The 24,361-nt window shown below is 46.9% G+C and overlaps 1 protein-coding gene across 3 annotated transcripts in view; it reads left to right on the top strand.

Moving 5' to 3' along the window:
* Positions 1-1,184: 1,184 nt before the first annotated feature.
* Positions 1,185-24,361, top strand: part of Camsap1 (calmodulin regulated spectrin associated protein 1) — a 68,885-nt gene continuing 45,708 nt past the window's right edge. The window contains exons 1-3 of one of the 3 annotated variants that reach the window (XM_006980993.4): positions 1,185-1,476; positions 23,067-23,329; positions 24,031-24,192. In XM_006980993.4, coding sequence (XP_006981055.1) covers positions 1,323-1,476; positions 23,067-23,329; positions 24,031-24,192 — 579 coding nt within the window. In that variant the 5' untranslated portion in view covers positions 1,185-1,322. The remainder of the gene's footprint in view (positions 1,477-23,066; positions 23,330-24,030; positions 24,193-24,361) is intronic. The other 2 variants (XM_006980994.4, XM_076569198.1) reach the window with 2 other exon arrangements.

The following is a 24,361-nucleotide window of genomic DNA, read 5'->3' on the forward strand; positions in this document are numbered from 1 at the left end:
CCAGCCTCATCCACCTCTTTTTGATTGCATGCATTCTCTCCTCCGCATCCGCTCTACCCACTGCCTTTTTTTGTGGGTAGGGAGGCTCTGACAGTGATAGAGGTTAAGCTTACAGATGGGGGCCAGTACGGCCACCCACACCCGAGGCGCTGGGTTCCTGCTGCTCCCCAGGGGCTGGTACATACACTGTCGGCTCTCCAGTGACATCTTCCGCATTGCGCATTGCGCACCCAGGTTTCACAAAACACTCTTGCTCCTTTCAAGCACTAAAATGCAGGCCACACGCGGCGTTGGTCTTAAGCTTTCATTCTCCCTAGGCGCCGAACCTGAGCGAGAGATCATGCCAGTGCCCATTTGCGGTGAGGGGTTCGCGGTTGCTCCGGACTCCAAGCGCTGCTGGGGTTGTTCTGGATCTGATGCCAGGTGCTCTTCCCGAGCCGCGCGCACTCTGCCTGCCCCGGTGGCGACGTCTCGGGATCTCCGTCGGCAGGCGCAGCGCCCGTGAAGACCTTAAGGGTGCTCAGTTCTCAGAGAGGCGGCCTTGTCAGAGGTAGAGACGCAGGAGTGAAGCTCTATCAACCCGCGGCGCCCGATGATACTCCCCCAAATCCCAGGAAAAGTGGAGTCCCCAGGAGAGTAGACTGCGCCTGCGCAGGACCCGGGCTGGGGGCGGGCCAGGGGCGTGTCTACTGTGGCAGAAGAAGGGGGCGAGGCTGGGTGGATGGGCGTGGTTACTGCGCTTGAGGATGAAGTAGAGGCGGGGCCAAGGGCGTGTCCACGACGACTGACGACCGGGACTGGGCTAGGTTAGAGGGGCGTACCCACTGCGGAGGAGGCGGGGTGGGGGCGGAGCCGAGGGTGTGTCTGGAGCGCCTGAGGAAGGGGACAGGTACTGAGCTTGCGGAAGGAGGGCGGGGCGAGCGGGGGGTACAGGGCGGTGCCTACTGCGCCTGCGGAGAAAGGTGGGGCTGCGGGAGGCCCCAAGTGCGCCTGCGTGACGCGGCGGCGGCGCGTTAGCTTCTACCCGTTGGCCGCCGCCTCAGCTGCCGCTTCTCCGGGGCCGCGCACGCGCCGCCGTCGCCGCCGCCCCCGGCCCGTCCCCGCATCGCGCCTGCCCCGCGCCTGCCTTGGCCGGCGCTTGCCCGCCGCCGCCTCCCCGGCCCGCTCGGCGCCTTCTCGGCCTCGGCTCGGCGCCCGCAGCATGCAGCAACAGCCCGGGTGGCGGCGGCGGCCGTGAAGCAAGGGCCGTGCGCCCGAGCGGGCGGCGCGGGAGGGCGGCGGCGTCTTTGTTGCGGCCGGGCCGCCGCGGCCTTTGTCTGCAGATGGACGCGGGCGGCCGCTCCGCCGCCGAAGGCTGGAGGAGGATGGAGGCGCCGCCGGAGGGCGCCGACCTGGTGCCGCTGGACCGCTACGACGCGGCGCGGGCCAAGATCGCAGCCAACCTGCAGTGGATCTGTGCGAAGGCCTATGGCCTAGGTGGGCGGGCGCGGCAGGGTCCGGGTCCGGGGGATGGGATTACAGGGGGACGAACGGGGAACGAATAGGGCTCTGGGATGGTACTTGAGGGGAACCGACGGAGCATGGACTGGTATCGGACGCGACCGGGAGATGTCGGGCGGATGCGGGAACCGGGGGATGGGACCAGCGGGAGACCGACTGGGGTCGGACTGGGACGGGGGATGGGACCAAAGGGGACTGCGATAGCTGTGGGCTGGGATCAGAGGGAGAGAGACGGGGAACGTATTGGACCAGGTATGACACCAGAGGGGTCGGAAAGGGGACTGACATGCGGGGAGATGAGACCAAAGAGGGTCGGACGCTGGACGAACCGGGCAGGGAGGTAGGACCAAAGGGGACCCGACGGATCTGGGGGATGGGACACTGGGTAAGGTCTGGGGACAAGGAATGGGAGACGGAGCCAAGGTTGGGAATGAGGCCGGTGACAGGGCCAGGGCGCGCCTTCGCGTGGTGTCGGTTCAAGACTTGCTGTCCTGGCGGCGGCCCAGGTGAGCGAGCGCTGAGGTCGCCCGGGGTCGGTCCTGGCACGGGACTGCGCTCGAGTGTCATCCATACTCTGAGTCTCCGGGTGGGGTGGAGGGTGCCTGTCTGGTGCAGTGTTATTCTCTAGCGACTGGACTGGCCCTGTGAGTCCAAGAAAGACTCTCTTGTCTGAATAACCACTGCCTAGGCATCTCCTACTGCAACAGTGACCAGAAAGGCTTAGTAGTTTGAGTAGTTTGAGGCTTAGTCCAAGGGGACAAACCCAGAGTCCCGGCTATTCTGGTTTATGTATTAGGAATTTTGATACTTACCAGGACATGAGCCATTGGAAACTCCAGAGATATATTTTGTGGTACACAGATTGTGCAGAAACCGTCGTGATCCCCTTTGGTTAATTCCTGTTGTGAAGAACAAGGTAACCTTGTGATGAAACCCCATTGATGAGGCCTAATATGCTTAGTGGATTAAGACGCTCTGGTTTGGTGCTCTGGGAACTTTGCAGTCCAAATAGTGCTGGTAATGAATTGACTGGGAGGCTCTAGTATCAGTGACAAGTGCCTTGTTTCAGGCACAAAATGAAGGGTTAAGAACTTGTGAATCCCCCTAATTTGAAGCATAAATTGCCCTTATTCTGGCAGAAACATTACAGACAGGCTGGGTTGCTGAGATAACCCTTTCAAGAAAGGGTTAGGTGACCACTTTAGAAAACTTGCTAAGCAGGTGTTCTCTGTGACAGTGGACTGTGTCGTTGCACCTCCCACTAGTCATAAGGACAGACATGTTTAGTGAGTTTGGGGAGTAAATAAACTGCTTTATTTTAAACTTATGCTGTGATGTAAAGCTAGCCGTGAGGAAGTAGTTCTTTCTCTTACAGTTTTCAGTTTTATAATTCTTGGTCACTGTTTCTGTTGGGTTTCAGGTTTTGCTTGATGGTGGAGAAACACTGCTGTGTAACTGGCTTTACCTGACTTTAAAAAGTACAATTGAAGAAGCTGGGTGGTGGTGCTCATGCCTTTAATCACAGCACTCCAGAGGCAACCAGAGAAACCCTGTCTTGAAACTCGTCCCCCCCCCCCAACCAAAACCAAACCAATCCAAAGCACTGAATAACCACTGTAATTGATAAAAAGGTGTCTGATACTTAACTAGAGCAGATAGTGAGTGTCTAGCCATTGGTCATATCTACCATCACCAGCCCCACAGAAACCTTCTTACCTTGGCAGACCCCCCCCCCACACACACACCATAAACCTTTGCTTGCTGTTCTGAGCTGTATCATTCAGTTTTTTGTTTGTTGTTTGAGACAGGGTTTCTTTGTGCAGTCCTGACCGTTCTGGAACTTGCTCTGTAGACCAGGCTGGCCTCAAACTCACAGAGATCTGCCTGCCTCTGCCTCACCAGTGCTGGGATCAAAGCTTTGGGCCACCACCGCCTGGCATCATTCAGTTTTGCATTTTTTTTTTTTTTTTTTTTTGAAACAGTATCTGGCTTGGAATTTCTTACTTAGACCATTCTGACCTTGAACTCAAGAGATCCACATACCTCTGTCTCCTGCTGGCTGGCATTAAAAGTGTGTGCAGACATACTGGGCTAGTTTTTCGTCTTTTCTAGCCTTTCTAGTGTTATCTTTTGAGGTTTTCCTTCTTTCTATAGTACGTTCTTAAGTTCATCTTAGCTCTCAGCATCTTTTGCCCTGCTGTTTAGTATTTGAACAAGGCTAGCCTACCACATGCCATGGTTCTACTCACAGGTGCTGGCTCATTTCAGATTTTTGCTTTTAAATATGGTGCATCCTTGTGTACAAGTTTTCACTTCTGTTTTAACCTTTGTGCTGGGCATGGAACTCAAGGCTTTGCTAGGCAAGTACTCTTGCTGAACTGCCTTCTGTGTTTTTAAGATTGGACATGTGAAAATAATTTACTCAGACTCTGTTTATTTACTTTCTAGTTTCTTTAACAGGGTGTGTTTAGTTATGTGTAGCCTTAACATTCAGCTTGGGATTTGTAGTATTGAGATAAATTTCCCTCTCTCGTTGTTGGCACCTGGTTTAGTTTAGTTTTATTCTAGCACCAGATTACTCATGAGATCTGATGCCTCATCAAATAATGGAGCAAATGAGCTTTATGGTTTTAGATTTGTTTTTTTGAGACAGGGTTTCCATATGTAACAACCCTGGCTGTCCTGGAACTGGATTTGTAGACCAGGCTGGCTTGGAACTCACAGCGATCTGCCTGCCTGTTTGTGCCACCATGCCCGGTGGTTTTAAAATGATTAAGAGTGCTCATATGAGGACTTGGGAGGAAGAGCAGGCCTGAGGACCACCATGGGGCCTGAGCCTAGGTGACCTCATGACCTGAGACAGGCCTCTGCTAGCAGAATGCACTTCATATGGGTGTTAGGAGGTCTAGTTCCCTTCCATTAATTGTTGTAAATGAGGTTTCCATTCTATACCCAGAATTTGGGAGGTGCCAATTTATATGACCAAGCTGGCTCAGCTGGAGAGGTACTAAAGGTGTTTGTAGCCTGGTATGAATTTAGTTCTACCAGCCAGGAGTTGTGTCTTTCGGGAATCAGGGTGGGGAGGGAGTTTTGGCAAGATACATAGGGGACCCCCTGCCCCCATAAAACTCTGATCCTATTCCAGGGGTGAATCTTTTATTTTTTGGCAACCTCTATGTGCCTCTCAGCTTAGGCTGCTGTTCTCTGGTCATGCTGCTTTTCATTTGGATGCTTCAGTGACAACGTAGTTTGAGTGGGTGGTCATAGGGAAGGGGTCTTGTATGCTTTATGTGTTATGCGCCTTTTGGTTAAGTCACGAAGTGAAACCAGTTTTCATTCTGTGTAGGAGTTGAAAATGTGGAACTGTGGGGCTAGCTACTGGAGACTCCATTGTCACTTGCCCCTGGGAGTCTATGATCCTGTACCAGGCTGCTATCCAAAGTGAGTGACAAGCTCTGGAGCTCACCCTAGGCCTTGGGCTTATGGTCATGAAGAAACATTTTCTCCAGAAATGATTCTGCTCTTGTGCCACAACCAAGATTTGGGGGATGTCCTGTACTTCTATTTTTAGGTTCCTTCTCTTCTTTTTCTGGCAACTCTTGCATTGCATTGACAGTCTTTTAGTTATTTTTTAGGAGTAACTTATTAGGCATGCTGAAAATTGTTCACTTAAATGTGTCTGCAAAGAGGAGCAAAGTCTGCTTAGCTGCAAGAGTGTGGTAGTGTTTGTTGTTTGATAGAGAAATTCCGAGGGGTGAGTGGAAGGACCATTTATTTGACAGGGTAGTGTGCTAGACGAGGGCTGCAGGAGTCCTGGCTTTGCTTCTGGTCCATTTGCATTGTGTTTGTGCCCTTAGCAAGCTCAGAGTATCTAGGCTTTGGTTTCAGGGGACAGTGGGGGAATGCGAGTTTTTATCTCTCAAGGACAGTGGAACACACAGGGACCGGATGAGAAGGCTCTCAACTGTTTGCAAGGAGATTGCTCTGTGGCTCAGCAGAAACTGATTTGTCCTTCTGCCCCAGAGCTGAGCTGTCCTGAATCCTAGGCCCAGTCAGGAGCTCATCCTTCTCATTTTACCAGCAGCAGCAGGCTGAGTAGGAGAGGGGTGGTGGCCTGGCTGGAGGTTAGGTCTACTAACCAGGAATGCTGCTCCCCATCCTCTTTTCTACGCCCCTGATCTCCCATGCTCACCAGAGTCCTCAGACTACTAATTTGAAAAGCACGCTGTAGAGGAAGAAGTCATAAGCAGGTCTGTGGCCCCGTGCAGCCCAGTTCCTAGGAAATCTGTGCTGGTGCTGCTGCTGGCAGCAAAGTGTTTTTAAGCTGATTGGTCTACCCAGTGTTAGGAGCAGAGCCCTTTCCTAACTCTAGGAGTCACCACATTGCCCAGAGTCATGGTATTGTTTGGTTTAGAGGCATTTGGTCAAAAGGAGTTCACTACTTGGAACCTCTTTCCATAGCTCCCGAGCTGGCTGGGGCTGCTCACTGCTCCTTTCTTTTCCTGGACTGGGCAGGTTTCCCTGGAAGCAGTCTGCACCTGGGCCAGTTCAGAAGTGTGTTACCGAGTTGTTCTAGGTCACAGTTATGTTCAGACTACTGGTTCATGAGTTCAGATTGTGGTTTTATTTATTTTTAAGTGTCTGGGTACATTGTCTGCTTGTATGTCTGTGCACCGTATCTGTACCTGGTGCCCACAGAGGCTAGAAGAGGCCATCGGGTCCCCTGGAGCTGGATGTACATATGGTTGTGAACTCCTTGTAGGTGGTGGGAATTGAACCTGGGTTCTCTGGAAGAACAGCTAGTGCTCTTTAGCGCTGAGCAATCTCTCAGCTTCTAGACTATTGTTTTTAAACAGCCTTTTGTTATTCTTGGCAAGTGAATTGGGTGTTTCTGGGTGGGAGGGTCCAGGATCCTCAAGTGTTTGCTGACCATGAGAAGAGAAGCTTGATGCTGTAGGAGCTGCTGGCTGGCAGTGGTTGCCATGACCCCTTTCTCTACAGGGTGTCTGGAGAAGTTCCAGTCTTCTGCTTTTGGTATTTCTGCTCTCACATGCACTATTGTGCCCACCTGCAGAATACTCATGTGTTTGTTATGTTCTGTGGGAGGAGTTTATGTTTTTAGGGTTGTGCTTATACATGTTCTCCTTCCTGGCCTGATGCCAGGAGTTAAATACTAATCAGAGAATGAAAATCTGTCTTTAATCTCTTAGCTAATCCTTTGTTTGACCCTCCGAAGGGTTAGCTGCTATTGTGTTTCAGAATGCTAATTTTGGCTATACATTCAAATGGCTTTTAATGTGTTCTTTCTTTTTACTTTCTTTTTTTAAAAAGAGTGACGGGGTCTCACTCTGTAGCCAAGGCTATCCTGGAACAAACTTACTGCTGCCATATTTCTTGTGTTGATTTTTGTTTCAGGATAGCCCTGTCAACTTCAGGTATGCAGATGTCCCCTCTATCTCAAAGTTGCACTGTTTAATAACCTGGATGGCTGTCAATTGTCATCTTGTCTGAGGATGACCAGCATGGAGCCAAGCTTACTTTCTTCCAATGGCTATTGTGTGCATAACTATTTTGCAGTATAGGCAATATAAAAGGAGAAGGCACATGGTGCTATCTACTTTGTTGATCAAAATCCTTGTGAAATGTGGACATTGATGAAGGAACTAGGAATAATGGAAGGGCTGGAGATGACTACTGGGACTGGGGAGGCAGCTCAGACACTAAAGTGCTTGCTAGGCGTGGGGCTGGGGAGATGGCTCAGATTGGTAAAGTGCTTGTTAAACAAGCAGGAAGACCTGAGAGAGTCCCAGGACCCATAGTGAAAAAGAGCCAGGGATGTTGGCGAGACGGCTCAGCAGCCTGACAACCTGACTTTGATCCCTGGAATCTGCGTAATGGAAAGAGAACTGACTACTACAAGTTATCCTCTAATCTCTACACATATGCTGTGGCATGCACAGGTATACATGCATACATTCGAATGAATAAATATTATTGTGTTGTTTTTTGAGACAGGGTTTCTCTGTGTAGCCCTGGCTGTCCTGGAACTCACTTTGTAGACCAGGCTGGCCTTGAACTCTGCCCCGAGTGATGGGATTAAAGATGTGCGTCACCACTGCCTGGCATAAGGTAACTTTTAAATAATAAAAAAGTCAGGCGTGGTGGTGTATACTTGTAATCCCATGCTGGGGAGGTAGAAATGGTTTATTTGACCAGCCAGCCTGGCCTACGCTTAGGCTCCAGGTCAGTGAGAGACCATGTGTCAAAGAACAAAAGTGAATCACTCTGAAGGTTGGTGAAGGCCTGGGCAGCCCAAGAGCAGGGGGTGGGTATCTGGCTGCACCATTGTGTAGCAGCCAAGTGATCTTGTGCATTGAGTAGATTAATTGTGCTGAGGTAGAGGCGTAAGGACTGACATAGTAGGTGATTAATTTGGGAATAGTCTGGGGCCAGGTTGTTTACAGTGCTCCTGGTGCCATCGGGGACTTCTTTGATGTATGTGCCTGGGAACACTTGAATAGGAGATGGTTTGCTGAGAGCCTGGGAATGTGCTTTGAGCAGTTATTCCCCAGTTGCTACAGTTTCAACCAGTCAAAATTAGAGGTGTATCAGTCTAGGTGAACATTGTCTTATGACCTGTGGGACCTGAAATGGAGCTTTGAAACCCGCCCCCCCCCCCCCCCCCCACACACACACAAAGACCTATAAGGAGACTCCTGGGTGGTGCCTCGTTTACACAGGAGCAGATGCCACTGGCAGGTCAGGTGAGGAAGAAGAGGGACTCCTTTGAGGGGATCTGGAATGCCCATACAGAGAAGGGGAATGGAGGCAGGTGTGGGTGCAACTTGCTCAAGCACAAGCCCAGGCAAGTGGAATTAGAAGCAGAGATTAGCTTGGACAAAAGGCTGAGTTTCAGATCTTGAGATGTCTTAGATAACAAATTGGTAAATCCTTGCAGGGGTTACTTATGGACTCCTTATGGACAGTTTCTGAGGAGGAAAGAGATCTGGGCTTTTTAGCAGGGCACAATGAGTACTGCTCACTATTTACCAAGTGGATACTTGTTTTGGACCTTTATTGGTGTACAATTTATATTCAGTAAAGCACATGAAAGCATATGGTTAGATAAAGTTTTGGTGATGTGCCTCCTCCAGACCCTGTAAGTCTCATACTGGCCTTTCTATACCTGCTTCCGCCTAGAGTTTCCTATCATTTGTAACATGAATTGTTAGATGGTGGGTGCCAGTTGTAGCACGAATCTTAAAAGGTCTTATTAATAAAAACAAACCCAGAGCCAGGTATTGGGGTGAACGCTGAAAGATCAGAGAAACAGAACAAGCCACGTCCAACCTCACCTTGCCAACTTCTCAGCTGATCCTGTTTCCTGAGACTGAAAGCCTCTGAGTCCTCATCTGAATTTATCTCAGCCGAACTGCTGCTAAAAAGCCTAAAAGCTTAAAAGACTCTAGTTCCTGGTCCTCACGCTTTATATACCTTTCTGCTTCCTGCCATCACTTCCTTGGATTAAAGGCCTGTGTCCCCATGCCTAGCTGTTTCCAGTGTGGCTTTGAATTCAGAGATGCGCATGGATCTCTGCCTCTGAAATGCTAGGATTAAAGGTATGTGTGCCACCATTTTCTGGCCTCTGTGTCTATCTAGTAGCTGTTCTGTTCTCTGACCTCAGATAAGTTTATTAGGGTGCACAGTATATTGGGGGACACAATGTCACCACAATCATTTAAGCAAATCAAAGTCCTGCACCTAACTTCCTTTACACAGTATCTTTGAGATTCATCCATATATCTCATGGTGTACTGGTCTTTGCTTAATAATAGTATTCCATTGTATGATTAGCCCACTTGTCTGTTGATGAATATTGTTAGGGTGGTTTCTAGTTTGGGGATATTATGAAAAAAGCTGCTATGAGCATTCATTTGCGTGGGCAGATTTTTTTTTTTTTTTTTTTAATGTTTCAAGACAGGGTTTCTCTGTGTAACAGCTCTGCCTGTCCTGGAACTCACTTTGTAGACCAGGCTGGCCTTGAACTCAACAGAGATCCACCTGCCTCTGCCTCCCAAGTGCTGGGATTAAAGGCATGTGTCACTTTAATCAATTTTAAAGCAATGGGCAGATATTTTTATTCATCGTAAATAGATGTAGGATTTGTAGGTCATGAGATAGTGCATGCTTAATTCATAAGAAAGTACGAAGTTTTCCAGAGTGGCTGAGTCATTATTTCTCATGAGCACTGTATGAGAATTCCAGTTGCTCTGCCTTTCATGTCAGCACCTGGTGGTGTTGGTCTTTATACTTTTAGCCAGTCAAGTGGGTGGATTGCGCCTTCCTACTGTGGTTTAGTGTGCATTTCCCTGATGACTAATGAAGAGGAGTCCTTTAAAATATGCCTTTTGTCCATCTTAATTTCTTGCATTGTAATAATAGCTTTTAGGATCTTGGACAATATAAGAAAAGTTAAATTATTTTGAGGTTTGTTAACATGTAGTTGTAAGACATTCTGCAAAGGTCCTGGGTGTTTTTACTCGGTTCCCCAATGGTAACTTCTTTTTTTTTTTTTTTTCATTTATTTATTTTTATTTTATGTGCATTTGTGTTCTGCCTGCATGTGTGTCTGTGTGAAGGTGTCAGGATCCCCTGGAACAGGAGTTACAGACAGGTGTGAGCTACCTGCCATGTAGGTGCTGGGAATTGAACCTGGGTCCTCTGGAAGAGCAGCCAGTACTCATAACTGCTGAGCCATCTTGCCAGTCCCCCCAGTGGTAACTTCTATAAATCTATTAGAAGGTTAGAACCAGATGTGGGACTTTGGCTCCCCTCAGAACCTCCTGTTACCCTTTCAGGGCTGTGACTACCTTGCGTGTGCTCTGGCTACTGCTGCTCTTCCCTTCTCGTTGACTGGACAGCCCGCTGACTTCACTGCTTAGACTAGCCTTCCCTGTAGCTCACACTCTGGTTGATAGTTCATAGTTTGTTGTTTTGTTTCTTGGGTGGTTTTGAGATGAAGCTTATGTAGGCCAGGCTCAACTAAAGTATGTGGCTAGGGATGACCTTGAACTCCCAGTCTTGCTGCTTCTACCTCCCCAAAGTGCTGAGATTACAGGTGTGTGTCATCATGCTGGACTTAGGTTTTCACGTTCATCCATTTCAATGTATGAAAAGTTTCCTCTGATGCTTGCTTTTTTTTCATTTGGATTGCTATGAAAAATACCATAGCCTAGGTAATTCATAAATGATGGAAATGTGTTGCTTACAGTTCTAGGGGCTTGGAAGTCCAAGGTGAGTGCAACGGCAAGGTCCTACATTTGATAAGGCTCTGGTCCTTGTTCCATACCCAGCACCCATAAAACTGGGTATTGGGGTACATGCCTGCAATTCTAGTACTTGGGAAGTAGAGGCAGGAGGATCAGGATTTCAAGATCATCCTTATATACAGTAAATTGAAGGCCAACCAGAACTACATGAAATCCTGTTTCTACCCCCACCCTACATTGAAACATTCTGAAACAATACAATCTGAATATACCAGTTTGATACTTACATGCTGAGGAATGATGAAGGGAAATAGTTTTGTGTATTAATTAAGCTATTATGTTTCCATAGGAGCAGAAAACGTTGTATGTACAGTAAAAACACATTACTGTTCATGACATAGAGTAGCCTTGAATCTAAGGTGAGGTATTTGAGGTTGTGTTTGTTGGTATTGTGTGGTGTGATGGCATGTACAGTGTGCATGCTTTGTGTTCAGAACCACGGCTGCAGTGAAGCTTCTTGATGAAACATGAGTGAACACTGCCAGAAACATCTTGGATCATTTGATTGTGAATTGGTTTCTGGTTGTTGTGTATTTGGAAACCTTTTACTATTATCATTTAATTCTCTAGTTCCCACGTTCAGTTATGTAGCCCCACATGGGCTCAAGACCTACAGTGTAAGAAGCTGGGGCCTAGAATCTAATTTATTTTGGTGAATGTTTGGGCATGTAGCAGAGAACATTTCAGACAGCTTCTTGCTCCCCTCCCTTGCCTTCCACTCCTCTTGTTCCTTTTGGCTAAGTAGACCTTTCTTTAAGGCTCTGCTGACCAGATGCAGGAGGTCCAGGTCCACGTGCAGTTCCCATGTGGACCCTCATAGATTACGGTATGGCACCATCTTTCATTTCAAAATCCCCAACCCCTGGGGATAGAATGGTGTGGGTGGAAATGCTGTTCATAGCTTGAGCATGAACGGGTAGAAGAATATCAGAGTAAGAAACTAAGCTGGTTGTTTTGGGGGAAGAACTGGAGTATGAGGTGATGAATTGGGGGCTTTAGTTTTCTTTCCAATCCTTTCTCTAATCTCTTAACATTAATCTTTTTCAGCGGTACTTCCCTCCTCCCTCTTTGTTCATATTAACTGACTTATTTAAGAATGAAGGGCCCAGGAGTTCCCAGATCCAGGTGACTTTCAGGAAGCAGGAGGAAACCCTTCTCTCCCCTGGGGATGTTCTGCCTGTTGTCACTCTGGAACCCCTCATGTTTCTATAGTCTCTACAGTGAGCTGCTTTGCCCCAGCTTGGCTTCTGTAGACTGGAGTCTGTGGACCCAGAGTCCGGCAGTAGGCATTTGTCAGTAAGTAGCAGCCTGGGCTTTGTGCGCAGTAGAGTCTGCTGGCTCGTGGTGTTCTTGCTGGCTGTGTCTAATAAACAGCCTGGTCAGTTGCTGATGAACAAGTGCCAGAGTTTTCATGCTCGTGGATTTGTCTGTTTTATTAGCTGTATCAGCTGTTTCATGTATTTTGAGTCTAGTTAGTAAGACTAACACTAAGGATTTTACTGTTTGTCTTTAGGAATTTCCTTTTTTTAAAGACAGGTTTCTCTGTGTAGCCCTGGCTATCCTGGAACTCACTCTGTAGACCAGGCTGGCCTGGAACTCACAGAGATCCACCTGCCTCTGCTTCCCGAGTGCTGGGATTAAAGGTGTGCACCACCACTACCTGGCCCCCTTCCTACCTTTTATCAGCCTGTTGTCCCTACTTAGCTGTTTTTCACTTGGTGCAGTCTGCTGCTGTGGTCAACTGCAGTCTGAAAATATTTCATGGAAAATCCCCAGAAATGATTCCTAAGTTTTAAATATCATGGCATTTTGACTAGCATGGTGGTTCTCAACTTTTCTAATGCTGTGACCCTTTAATGCAGTTCCTTATGTTGTGACCTTCAACCATAAAATTACATGGGTTGCTACTTCATAATTGTAATTTTGCTACTGTTGTATATCTTCATAATATGAATATCTGATATGCAGGTTATGTGATATGTGACCCCTGTGAAAGGGTCCTTCAACCCCCAGAAGGGTCTCAGCCCACAGGTTGAGAACCACTGGAGTGGCATGAAACTTCCTGGTATCTTACAATTGCTTTATTGTAAGTTGAACTTCATCAGTTATGTCTGTATAGGGAACAGGGATAGGTTTGGCACTACTCCAGTTTAGATGTCCATGGGTGTCTAGAAACCAGTCCTGGCAGAAGAGGATAGAAGGCACTGTAGTCCTTTCTGATAATGTAACAGTTACTTAAAGAATTTAAAGATTTCTCCAGGAAATCCCATGCCAGGGGAGGAATTTCTGGAGGAGAAAGGTGTCCTGGAGAGGGTTAATCTCACAGCTCTGATAACTTACATGATACTTATTACCTGATACAGTGCCTAGTTCCTGGCTTTTCCTTCCTCTTTTCCAAAAAGTGTAATGTGGCTAAAGGGAAGAAACAGATCTTTTTCTTTCCCCAGTCCAGTCTAAAACTTACATTTCCATTGACTGATTCTCTTCTTTTGGTAGAAGCCAGCAGTGGACTTTAGATTTTGCTAACACCATCTTCTTCTTTTTTTTTAATGTATTTTTTTTTTCATTTTATTTTCTGTGTGTGGGTGTTTTGCCTGGATGCATCTCTGTGCACCATGTGTGCTGGCAGAGGCCAGAAGAGGCAATGAGTTCCCCAGAACTAGAGTGACAGATGATTGTGAGCTGCCATGTGGGTGCTGGGAATTGAACTCCGGTCCTCTGGAAGAGCAGCCAGTGCTCTTAACCACCGAGCTATCTCTCCAGCCCCCCTTACTTCTTATTGAATACTGTTTGCATTTTATATATATATATATATATATATATATATATATATATATATATATATATATATATATATATATATATATATCCTCTACCTTTGGGCTATATCCCTAGTCATGATGTATCTGTTCCTATTTTTATTTTTTAATTTGTTTTTCCATCCTTTATCCCCTCTGTCCCTTCCTCATTTCTTTTTGAGACTAAGTCTTGCAATGTTAAACCCAGGCTTGCTGCAAACTGGTTTATCTTACTGAATTAGAAGTGAATTTCTTGTGAACAGTATATTGCTGTATTGCTTTTGTTGGTGTTGCTTGAGACAGGGACTCTGTATTATGTAGCCTTGGCTGGCCTGGAACAAATTATGTAGACCAGGCTGGCCTCAAGCTCACAGATCTGCCTGCCTCCGCCTCCCGAGTACTGGGATTAAAGGTGTGCGCCACCAGGCCTGGTTCTGGTGTGGTAGTGTTGTTTGTACCCTGTGTCTGAGAACTCCAAAGGACAGGCTGCTGTAGTTATCACAGTACTCATTTCTTCTGCCTTTTCTTGATGCTTAATTTTCTTCTGTCATTTTCTTTCTCTTTGGAGAACTTGCTTTAGCCATTCTCATAGTTATCTTTATTTTACTTATTTATCTTTAAAAATTATTTTATTATGGGAGGTGGAAACAGGTGGATCTCTGTGAGTTCGAGGCAGCCTGGCCTACAAAGTGAATTCCAGGACAACCAGTACTGTTACATAGAGAAACCTTGTCTCGAAAAACCTATCTGTCTGTCTGTCTGTCTATCTATCTATCTATCTGTATAAATATATATGTATTGCATATATTATATGTGTGTGTGTGTGTATGCATATAGATGTTTTTTGCTTGCATGTATGTCTGTGCACCACTCCCCTGCTTTGTGTACAGAAGAAGGTGTCAGATCTTCTGGAACCAGAGTTACAGATAGTTGTGAGCCGCCATGTGGCTTCTGGGACTCAGGTACTCTGCAAGAATATCCAGTGATCTTAACTGCTGAGCCATCTCTCCAGCCCCTAGTTATTTGTGTGTGTGTGACAGATGTGAAATGTGTGTATGTAGGGTGTTTGTGTTTGCCACCGTATATGTGTGGCGATCAGAGACAACTTAACGGGGTCAGTTCTCTCTTTTTTTTTTTTTTTTTTTGGTTTTTCGAGACAGGGTTTCTCTGTATAGCTTTGTGCCTTTTCTGGAACTCACTCTGTAGCCCAGGGTGGCCTTGAACTCACAGAGATCCGCCTGGCTCTGCCTCCCGAGTGCTGGGATTAAAGGTGTGCGCCACCACAGCCCCGCTCTCCTTTTTTTTGGTGGGTTCTTAGGATGGAACTGAAGTCATCAGGCTTGCCTGTAAGCACCTTTGTGTATTGATACCACAGCTTCAGATGAGAGTCCCACTGTCACTGAGATGGGAATTCCTTCCACAAGTATGCCTTTCCTCTGCTTTGGAATTTTCTTTTTAGCTTTAGAAGTTTGAATATATGTCTTGGCTCAGATTCCTTTGGGTTTTCTTGATTCATGGTTTGCTCATTGTCTTAAAATCAGTAGGTTAGTGTCTTTCACTGCATTTGGTAAGTTTTCAGCCATTAATTTGCTCTGTACTCTCCTTGCCACCTTCTTCCCTGGGACTCTGGTGGACAGTACCTCTCCCCTAGGTCTGTTTTCTTCTTCCCCAGTTCTGGTCTCCATCTTCTGCCTGTGGTTCAGATTGGATGGATGCTGTTGATTTAACCTTAAAGTCCGCAGTTCAGTCCTCAGTCATTGTTACCCTGCTGTTCAGCCTGTCCAGTGAGTTTCTAAATGTCCGTTGCTCTACTTTTCATCTCTATATTTAGTGCTTTAAAAAGCTATTTGCCGGACTTTGATAGTTTGCTTCAGAGTTTGTAACCCCTGCAGTCATTGTGTGCTGGCTGCTTTCAAATGTCAGATATGTTTCAACACTTGATGCATCTTGGTGTGTGTCCATCTAGAGTGGCAATTTCAGATGATTCCTGGTCTCTAAGTTATTACAGGAGGAGCCAAGGCTCTCAGACTCTTATTTTAGTAGCTGGTCTCCTGTTGGTTTGCCTGCAGCCTTGAGCTTCATGGTTGGCTGTGGTTCCAGTAAGTCCTGTGCCCCAGCCCTGTGCTCCTAGTTCAGTCTACTCCTCGGGCTCCCTGCTGCTGTTGCTTTAGGGCAAGAGGAACTTTCCAGGCTGGGTAGGTGGGACTCTGCCTACAAGATTGCTGCTTATGGTTGGCCATCTCTGCTTCCTAGGAGGAGATTGTACAGTTCTGACAATTTATCAATCCATTTTATAGGGCAGAACTGTGATTGGCCATTGATGGGCAGGACCACTCCTTGACCAGGACTTCCCTTTCTTTAAGCCTAAATTTCATGTCAGTACCCTAAAGATGGACTGAGGGGATTTTGGACCCCTTTATTTGTTCTTGCCAATGTGATCACAGTGAATAAATTGCTATTTTTCTGTGTCTCACTATCACTTGTCTCATTAATTGATGTATCGAGGACAGGTGGCCAATAGCTTGCTGGGGATGCCAGGGACCAGAATTATACACCCAAACCTCTGGTAACAGCTGCACATGGAGAGGAATTTCATGACCAGCAGGGAGGGAGAGTATCTTCTCTGCCAGGTGCTTTTGGTGAGACCTTGTTTGTTGTGTTCCCTGGTCCGTGGTGGCTGTCTTTGGCTTTAGGGAAAGATATCTGTGGCTGAATATGGTAGCAAGAGCACCTTTGCCCCACCGCATCGTGTCCCCATGTCCCCTGCTGCTTTATTGTTAGTGGGGCCTCCTGTTGATCCCCCCCCCCTTCCATGGACCGGAAACCAGTTGCCTTGCCTGTTTTGCCTGCTATATGGGAGTGAGCAAGCATCAGGCCTGCCTCCAGTGGGGGTGTCCTGCAGTGTGAGGACCAAGCCGGCCTCCTCTCTCTGCTTCCTAGTTCCCCTCTGCTTGTCCTTGATGTGTTTCGGGGTTTGTAGCTGCCTTCTACACAAAGGGGCAAGCAGGGATGGTCTGCTGGCCTGGCCTGACAAGAGCTCCCTCTGGCATATTAAAAAGCTATTTTTGCCTTTGGATTCTGTCGATGTGACTGTAGTGCTTTTTAGATGTGGATTTCCTTTTTGAGTCTCTGGTATTTTTAGTTGTTTCATAAATTTTACAAGTATTGGAAAATTTTCTGCAGTGTCTGCTTGAACATCCTTCTGCCATATTCCTTCTCCTTTCTGGGCCTGCGGCTCCTTTCTGTGGTCTGACCGCCATTGCCACTTGCCCTCCCTGCCTACTCCTACTCCTCATTGTCTTACTGTTCTTCATATGGATACTTACTGTCTGCTCATCTGCATCTCGCCAGTGTCCAGTCTTAATCTGCCTTCACAGTCCATTTTGTGAAACTGCTCAGTCATTGTGTGTGTATTGATTGATGTTCTAGAATTTCTGTTTTGCTCTTTCTCTAGTCTATCTCTTTTTTTCCCCTTTATTAAAAATACTTTTGCTTTTCTGGCTTGGGTGTCATCCACAGTCAGCTAGTCTGTGGCTGATCAGTTCTGTGGCTTTCTGTGGGTGCCTGAGCCTGACTTTCTTTGAATTTGTTTATTTTAGGGTTTGCTTGGCTTCCTGGGCTTCCTGGGCTGGCCTTGAACTCACCATGATCCTTTTGTCTCAGCCTCTCTAGTGCAGAGAACAAACACATGTCATACTCTTTATGTGGCACCACTGGCTGACACTACCGTCTGCTGCTGTGTTAGAGCTTTCACAGTTGTGGCCATTCTGGTTGCAGTGGATTAGAGCACATGGGTCTCTTGAGGTGGCCAGGACATTTAGATACACACTTGACTGTAGCAGGCTTTCTTGGACCACTGGCCCCCCAATCATGACACGGAGACTTACTAGTTATGAATGCTTGGCCTTAGCTTATGCTTGTCCCACTAGTTCTTATAACTTAATTTAACCTGTTTCTCCTCACTTGTGTTTTGCCGTGGGGCTTTTACCTTTCTTTCGTTCTGTATGTCCTACTTTTCACTGCTTCCTCTGTGTCTGTCTGTCTGGTGGCTGCCTGACTGGCTGGCTCTGGGTATCTTCCTCTCTTTCTCCCTCCTCTCTCTTCTCCTACTTATTCTCTCTGCCCACCAGCCCTGCCTATCATTCTACTGCCTAGCTATTGGCCGTTCAGCTTTTTATTAGACCAAGCAGGTGCCTTAGGCAGGCAAGGTGAAACAGAGATACATCTTTACATCATTAAACAAATGCAGCATAAACAAAAGCAACACATCTTTACATAATGAAAAAAAAACCCAGCATAAACAAATGTAACACATCTTTGCATAGTTAAAGTAATAGTCCACAACACCCGACATCCCTTCCCTTCTGTTTTGGAATCCTTCCCCACTCTCTGAGGTCCCCTTCTTAGCCTCTGACTAGAAGCCCAGCCTGCACACACCTGAGGCTACACTGTACAGAGAGGCTGTGGAACCTTCTTTCCCTTGGTGTATCTGTCCCTGATGCTGCTGAGGCATGTTGGTTTTGGTGGCTCTCCCCGGTGTGTTTGGGTGGAATAGAGGTGGCCTTATCATTACCAATCTCTCCTGACCACCAATTAGTTCCTTTGGCTTGTCTTCCTTGCCTGCCTAGCACAGGGTGAACTGCCAGTCTGCCTAGCTTCCATTCTCACTGTGCCCTCTTTCTGGGTGACTCAGCCCCATGGATACTTGTCTTTCTGTGTTCGTACATAGCATACATAAATGCTATATTTTTAGTTTGTGCTTGTGGCCCCCACATGTCAGCTTCTTCAGATTGCCCACCCCTATACCCCCCTTAGCCATATGTCCATTACGGAGCTCCTCTTTCTGCCATGGTCATCTTTTGGGCCATAGTTCCTAGTTTAGTCCTGTCCTGTGCCTGGCTGGTGTCCAGGCCTGTCTTCTACTCTGTGTAGGAAACAGCAGCAAACATTATTTCTTTGCCCTCTTCTTTCTATTATTTCCTAATACAGCCTATTCTAGTTTATCCTTTTCTGTGCTTCTAGAATGAAGCAGTATATGAGCCTACTTAGTGCCTCGACAGTCCCACTGAAGGCACAGAATCCTCTCACACTATTCTGAACTGTGTTGTCAGATGAGAGTCATTGTCATGTTTTGTTTTGTTTTGTTTTTTCTTACTTTCCTAAGCTGGACTCTGTGCACACTCAAGTGTGATGCTCCTTGTCATGGAAATTGCCTACTTTTTTTTGTCCTCTTCAGAGCCTCAGAGCATTTGTTGAGGGTGATGGCCTTCTACCTCCTTTTGGTGGCCCAGCGTGTTCATGCATTTCCCAGTTCCTATAGGTGCTTAGTAATTGTTGAATGAATGTTTGTAAACTACTGTCTTTGTCTTTAGTAGAGAAACAAGTTACTCAAAACACTCAGAAGGCATTTATAATGCCTTTGTATTATTTTTAAAATATCATTATCATTTTAAAATTATGTGTGTGTATGTTTTGGTATATTGCTATGGAGGCCAGAAAGGGTATTGGAACTTTTTTTTTTTTAAGAATTACTTATTTATTTATTATGTACACAGAAGAGGGTGCCAGATCTCATTACAGATGGTTGTGAGCCACCATGTGGGTGCTGGGAATTGAACTCAGGACCTTTGGAAGAGCAATTGGTACTCTTAACCTCTGAGCCATCTCTCCAGCCCCGGTATTGGAACTTTGCAGGCAAGTAGTTATAAACTACCCTGAATCTTGGTCCTCTGCAAGAGCTATATGTGTTTTTAACCATTGAACCATCTCTCCAGCCCTATGTTACTTTAAGCATAGTTATTGACGGCTAGATATTAGAAGAATAGGTGTGTGCAAACATAGCTTCTGACATGGACTGAGCTGAGTATTTTCTAGGAACAGTCACTGCCCTGGTGGACTGGGAAGAATGGGGGCTCCCTTTCTGAGCTAGAGACAGTTTCTGCCCTGAAGGGCCAGGAAGAGGAAGTTCATTCAGTTGCTGAGTGGGCTGTAGCACCCTATGGCTGGATTGGAGGGAACTCACAGGTTGTGGAGTCTACTGATCTGGGATTGTTGTCTACCTACATAATTGTTCTGATTCCCTGTCATGAATCTCAAGTGTTTAGGAATGATTATTGTTTGTACAGGATCCAATGTGATGCTGACATGAACCACTTCAGGCTGATTGTTTGCAAGTGACCCAGGAAAACATTTCCACTTGGACGTTTGGCTTGGCTGCTTTTTCCTGTCTTGCTAGTTTCCAAGTTCAGGCTGCTTATGTCTTTATACTGTGACTGTGAGCTCCAGATCCTCCCTAAGTCTGTCCAAGGCCAGCTCTTGGTTGTGCGTCTGTGGTGTCCTATCATCTCCTTCCCTGTAGCAGAGTGAGACTCTGGGGTTGCTCCTGAGCTGTGCTATTTTTGCTTTCAGAGAGGAGCCTTACCTAGGCTATCCAGGTGAGCAGGGAGAGTGCCTTAGACCAGCCAGAATGTCTTGAGATAGTCTAGACATCACATGGATGTCATGTAGGTGGTTCAGAGGAGGTGCCTGGGGCTAGTATACATGTTGGACAGATACACATTCATGGTTTTTGGAGTCTTAAGGTGGGCAAAGTCTCCTCGGGGTGAAGCAGATGTGTTCTTGGAATTTTTGAACATGCAAGAAAGACCTGGACAGAGCTTGAGGTATGGGCTGGAAGTCAGGCAGGGAGTAGCTCTTGCTGGGAGCCCTGGTGGTGAGATGCTGCTCCTAGGCACTTAAAGAAGGTGTAGGCGCCTAAAGTGACTCTTGTCTCTTTTTCCTGGCAGCTGCACAGACTTGGGATTGGGACTCCCTAGCTCAGGACCTTGCTTGATTTTACCAGTTCAGAGCCAGATCCCACAGTTGCTGTTGGTGTGATCTGTGCCTCTCAGCTCTGTCCCATGGAACTTCTCACTCTTGAGTGTGGTGTGGCTCCTCCCCTCTTTTTGTGCTCTTCACATGGCACTACAGCTCTTTCCTCAGCCATCTGACAGGGCAAGCAGAGGCCTTCCCATGTGGAATACCCAGGGCTCGTTCTTTTATTCCACCACGTCCTATTTAGTGTTAGAACTGTAGATGGCTTCAAAATAGAAGGCTACCCAGTGTGGTCATCAAGTATGGGACTTGACATCCACTAAGCCTGGGCAGAGTGCTTACAGCCTTCCATGTTGGCACTGGTGCTCAGCCTTGTTCACTAGTTTAGTTGCTATAGTGACCAAATTCTATGTCCACAACAGTGCTTCAGAATTAAAATGCCAGTGTAAACTCTGGCCATGTTGTTAAAAAATAAGAATCAAGGGGCTGGAGAGATGGCTCAGAGGTTAAGAGCACTGACTGCTCTTCCAGAGGTCCTGAGTTCAATTCCCAGCAACCACATGGTGGCTCATAACCATCTGTAACAAGTTCTGGTGCCCTCTTCTGGCCTGCAGGCATACATGCTGTATACATAATAAATAAATAAATCTAAAAAAAGAAAAAAGAAAAGAAATAAGAATCAAAAGTGAAGTCTGGGGATTGTGGGGCAGGGCTGGTAAGATTGCTCAGTGGGTAAAGGTGCTTGTCATATAAGCCTAACCAACATGAGTTCCAGCCCTGGAACCCATGTAAAGATGGGAGGAGAGAACCAGCTCCACATGTCTATCCTGTCTTTCACACTCATGTAGTGGCACATATATATGCACCCTCATGTGTATATATAATAATAAATAATTAAAAAATGATTGTAGGACAATAGCAAGGATCTAGAGACTCGTAATTAGACCTGGGCCTCAGAAAATAGTACCTACAGAAACAAACAGAAGGGAGCAGAGAAAGGATGCTGGGGCAGGGGGAGGTAGTCCCTGAAGAGCTGACCTTCTTTCACTGTGGTGTCTAGACCTGGCACAGAGCTAGAGGAGTTTGGATCTCTTCCTAGGTCGGGTTGCTATTGCTCTAATGAAACACCATGACCAGAAGCAAGTTGGGGAGGAAAGGGTTTATTTGGCTTACACTTGCATGTACTTCCTTCATAACTGAAGGAAGTCAGGCCAGAAACTCAAAAAGGGCAGGAACCTGGAGGCAGGAGCTGATGCAGAGGCCATGGAGGGGTACTGCTTACTGGTTTCCTCCCCATGGCTTGCTCAGCCTGCTTTCTTATAGCCCAGGACCACCTGCTCATGGGTGACACCACCCACAATCTAATTAAGAAAATGGACCAGGCATAGTGGCACATACCTTTAATCCCAGCACTTGGGAGGCAGAGGCAGGTCTGTAAGTTTGAAGCCAACCTGGTCTACATAGTGAGTTACAGGACAACCAGGGCAATATAGTGAGACCTAATCTCAAAAGAGAAAGAAAAAAGGAAAATACCCTAGAGGCTTGCCTACCGCCTGATCTAATGGAGGCATTTCCTTAATTGAGGTTCCCTCCTCTCAGATGACTTTAGCTTGTGTCAGTTGACGTAAAATTAGCCAGCACAAATGTCCACTGATTGTGGGGTGATTGTTTCTAATGTATTTCTACCCGTTTATTTGAATACCTTAGTGGTGATGGCAGCTTTCTAAACTCGGCTGGAGGTAGGGATGTTTGAGAAGACTGAACTCTCCATTCTCTGCAGTTGTGGATACAGACACCAGAGGTCGGGGGCCCTGGGTAAAGGAATGGGATTCTTCTTTAGGACTTTGTGCTTTCTACAAAGGATAGCTATTGATATCTTACAAGGCCAGGGTGGTGCAAAGAGGGTACAGAATCAGTGGTCACACATTTGGCCCCCTGTGTCTGCTGTAGGCAGTGAGTGCATGAGAGACCAGATTGCAATTAGTTCCTGTCTCTTTTGACATTGGACTTGTGGCATCTTTTTTCTGTGCCTCAGTTTTCTTGTCTGTAGTGTGGGCACATTATTCATTAGTCCTGATCCATAGAATTGTGATTAAATAGTGTGCTGCCTGAACCAAAGATGAGTGAAAGCTGATTGTCTTTGTTCTGTTGTAGTTACACTGGCACCAGATTTGGCTCATTCCTTAAAGAGAAGGCTTTTGAGTCTTTGCTGTTACCTTGATCTTGACTTTGGTTGGAAAGAAGACACACAGAGCTTCCTCCCAATAACTAATGCCACTGTGCTCACAGCCCCCTATTTGAGGTCACCAGATGCTGCATCATCCTAGCCCCATGGCATCTTAGTTTCCTTTGAGTCCACTAAGACCCCAAGACTTCTGTGCTTCTGTCCCACCGTCATTCAGGTGATGATGGCAGTTGAAGACGCCTAATATTGCCCCTGTTGTGCAGACGCTGATGAGGCTGTCTGTTGGCCCTGGACCTTTGAATGTTGATTGTCATCTGGTCAGTGGCTATACCTTGGTTGGCATTGTTCTGGAAGGTTCTCCTCTGTGTGTCCTCATCCATCTGGTGATGCTTCAGACTGGATTGTGCATGTCCACTCACCCAGTGCTCTCTCTTGTCATAGACAACATCCCTGAGGACCTCAGAGACCCTTTTTACATCGACCAGTATGAGCAGGAGCACATTAAGCCACCCGTCATCAAGCTTCTCCTGTCAAGTGAGCTGTATTGCCGTGTCTGCAGCCTTATCCTAAAAGGAGACCAGGTGGCCACCTTACAAGGACACCAATCTGTCATCCAGGCCTTGTCCCGGAAGGGCATCTATGTGATGGAGAGTGATGACACCCCTGTGACAGATGCTGACCTCAGCCAGGCACCTATTAAGATGGTAAGTCTCTGACAGGCATTCCTTCTGCTCCCTTGGCTGAGCAGGCAAGACTCAGTGCCCTGCTGTTAGGTGACAGATGGTGAGGTCTGACCATGTGTATTGGTAGTCGTTAATGACATGCCTGTATCTTAAAGACTGTCATCATTCTGGAAAGAGCAGCTTGCTTTTGGTTCTTCTTACTATGATGCAATGAAGTGTAAAGATGTAAGTGTGGTGGGGCACACTGCAGAGCCTTCCCGTCGGACGGCTGCACTAGCCAGAATCAGTTGCCTGTCCTCAGAGGCTGTGCCTCTTCAGATCAGCCTGGCACCTAGTCCACTATGTCCTTGCATTGCTTTTGTTAACTTGTTCCCTGGCATTTTGCATGCCATGCCTTTTTTCACTCAGTTTAAGGGTGACATGTTGTGGGTGAAGAGAAGGTTCTGAAGAGAATGAAGGTAGGGTGTGATACAGAGGAGGGTCCTGTTGGCATCCCAGAGCCTTAGGAGGCAGAGGAAGGGTGCAGCCTCTTAGCACAGCTTTTCCAGGTCCACAGAGGAAGCTTATAGTCTACTGGTGAGAGATGAGGACCTTGGACCACTGCTGCAGTCTGGAACAGTGCCCAGCCAGTGTTATCCTTTGCGGGGAAGCTAAGGCAGAAAGTTTTCTTGCATTGGGACCCATAAGAGGTTTAGGGTACTGACTGCTGCCTCTGTCCCCAGAGTGCCCACATGGCAATGGTGGATGCCCTGATGATGGCCTATACTGTGGAGATGATCAGCATTGAGAAGGTGGTGGCCAGTGTCAAGCGATTCTCTACATTCAGCGCCTCAAAAGAACTTCCGTATGACCTCGAGGATGCCATGGTATTCTGGATCAATAAGGTAAATGCCTGTTAGCTCTCTTCTTGATCGAGAGCTGCCTGCTTTTTGTTCCTCATGCTGGAACCTAGCTACTAGAGCTTGTTTAGGACTGACTACATGATACTGTATCCAGCTAGGTGTCCAGTAGATTAGCAGACAGTCCTTACTTCTGGGCACTGAGAGTAGAGCA

Source organism: Peromyscus maniculatus, chromosome 4 (assembly GCF_049852395.1).
Source record: "Peromyscus maniculatus bairdii isolate BWxNUB_F1_BW_parent chromosome 4, HU_Pman_BW_mat_3.1, whole genome shotgun sequence".
Classification (NCBI taxonomy): Eukaryota; Metazoa; Chordata; class Mammalia; order Rodentia; family Cricetidae; genus Peromyscus; species Peromyscus maniculatus.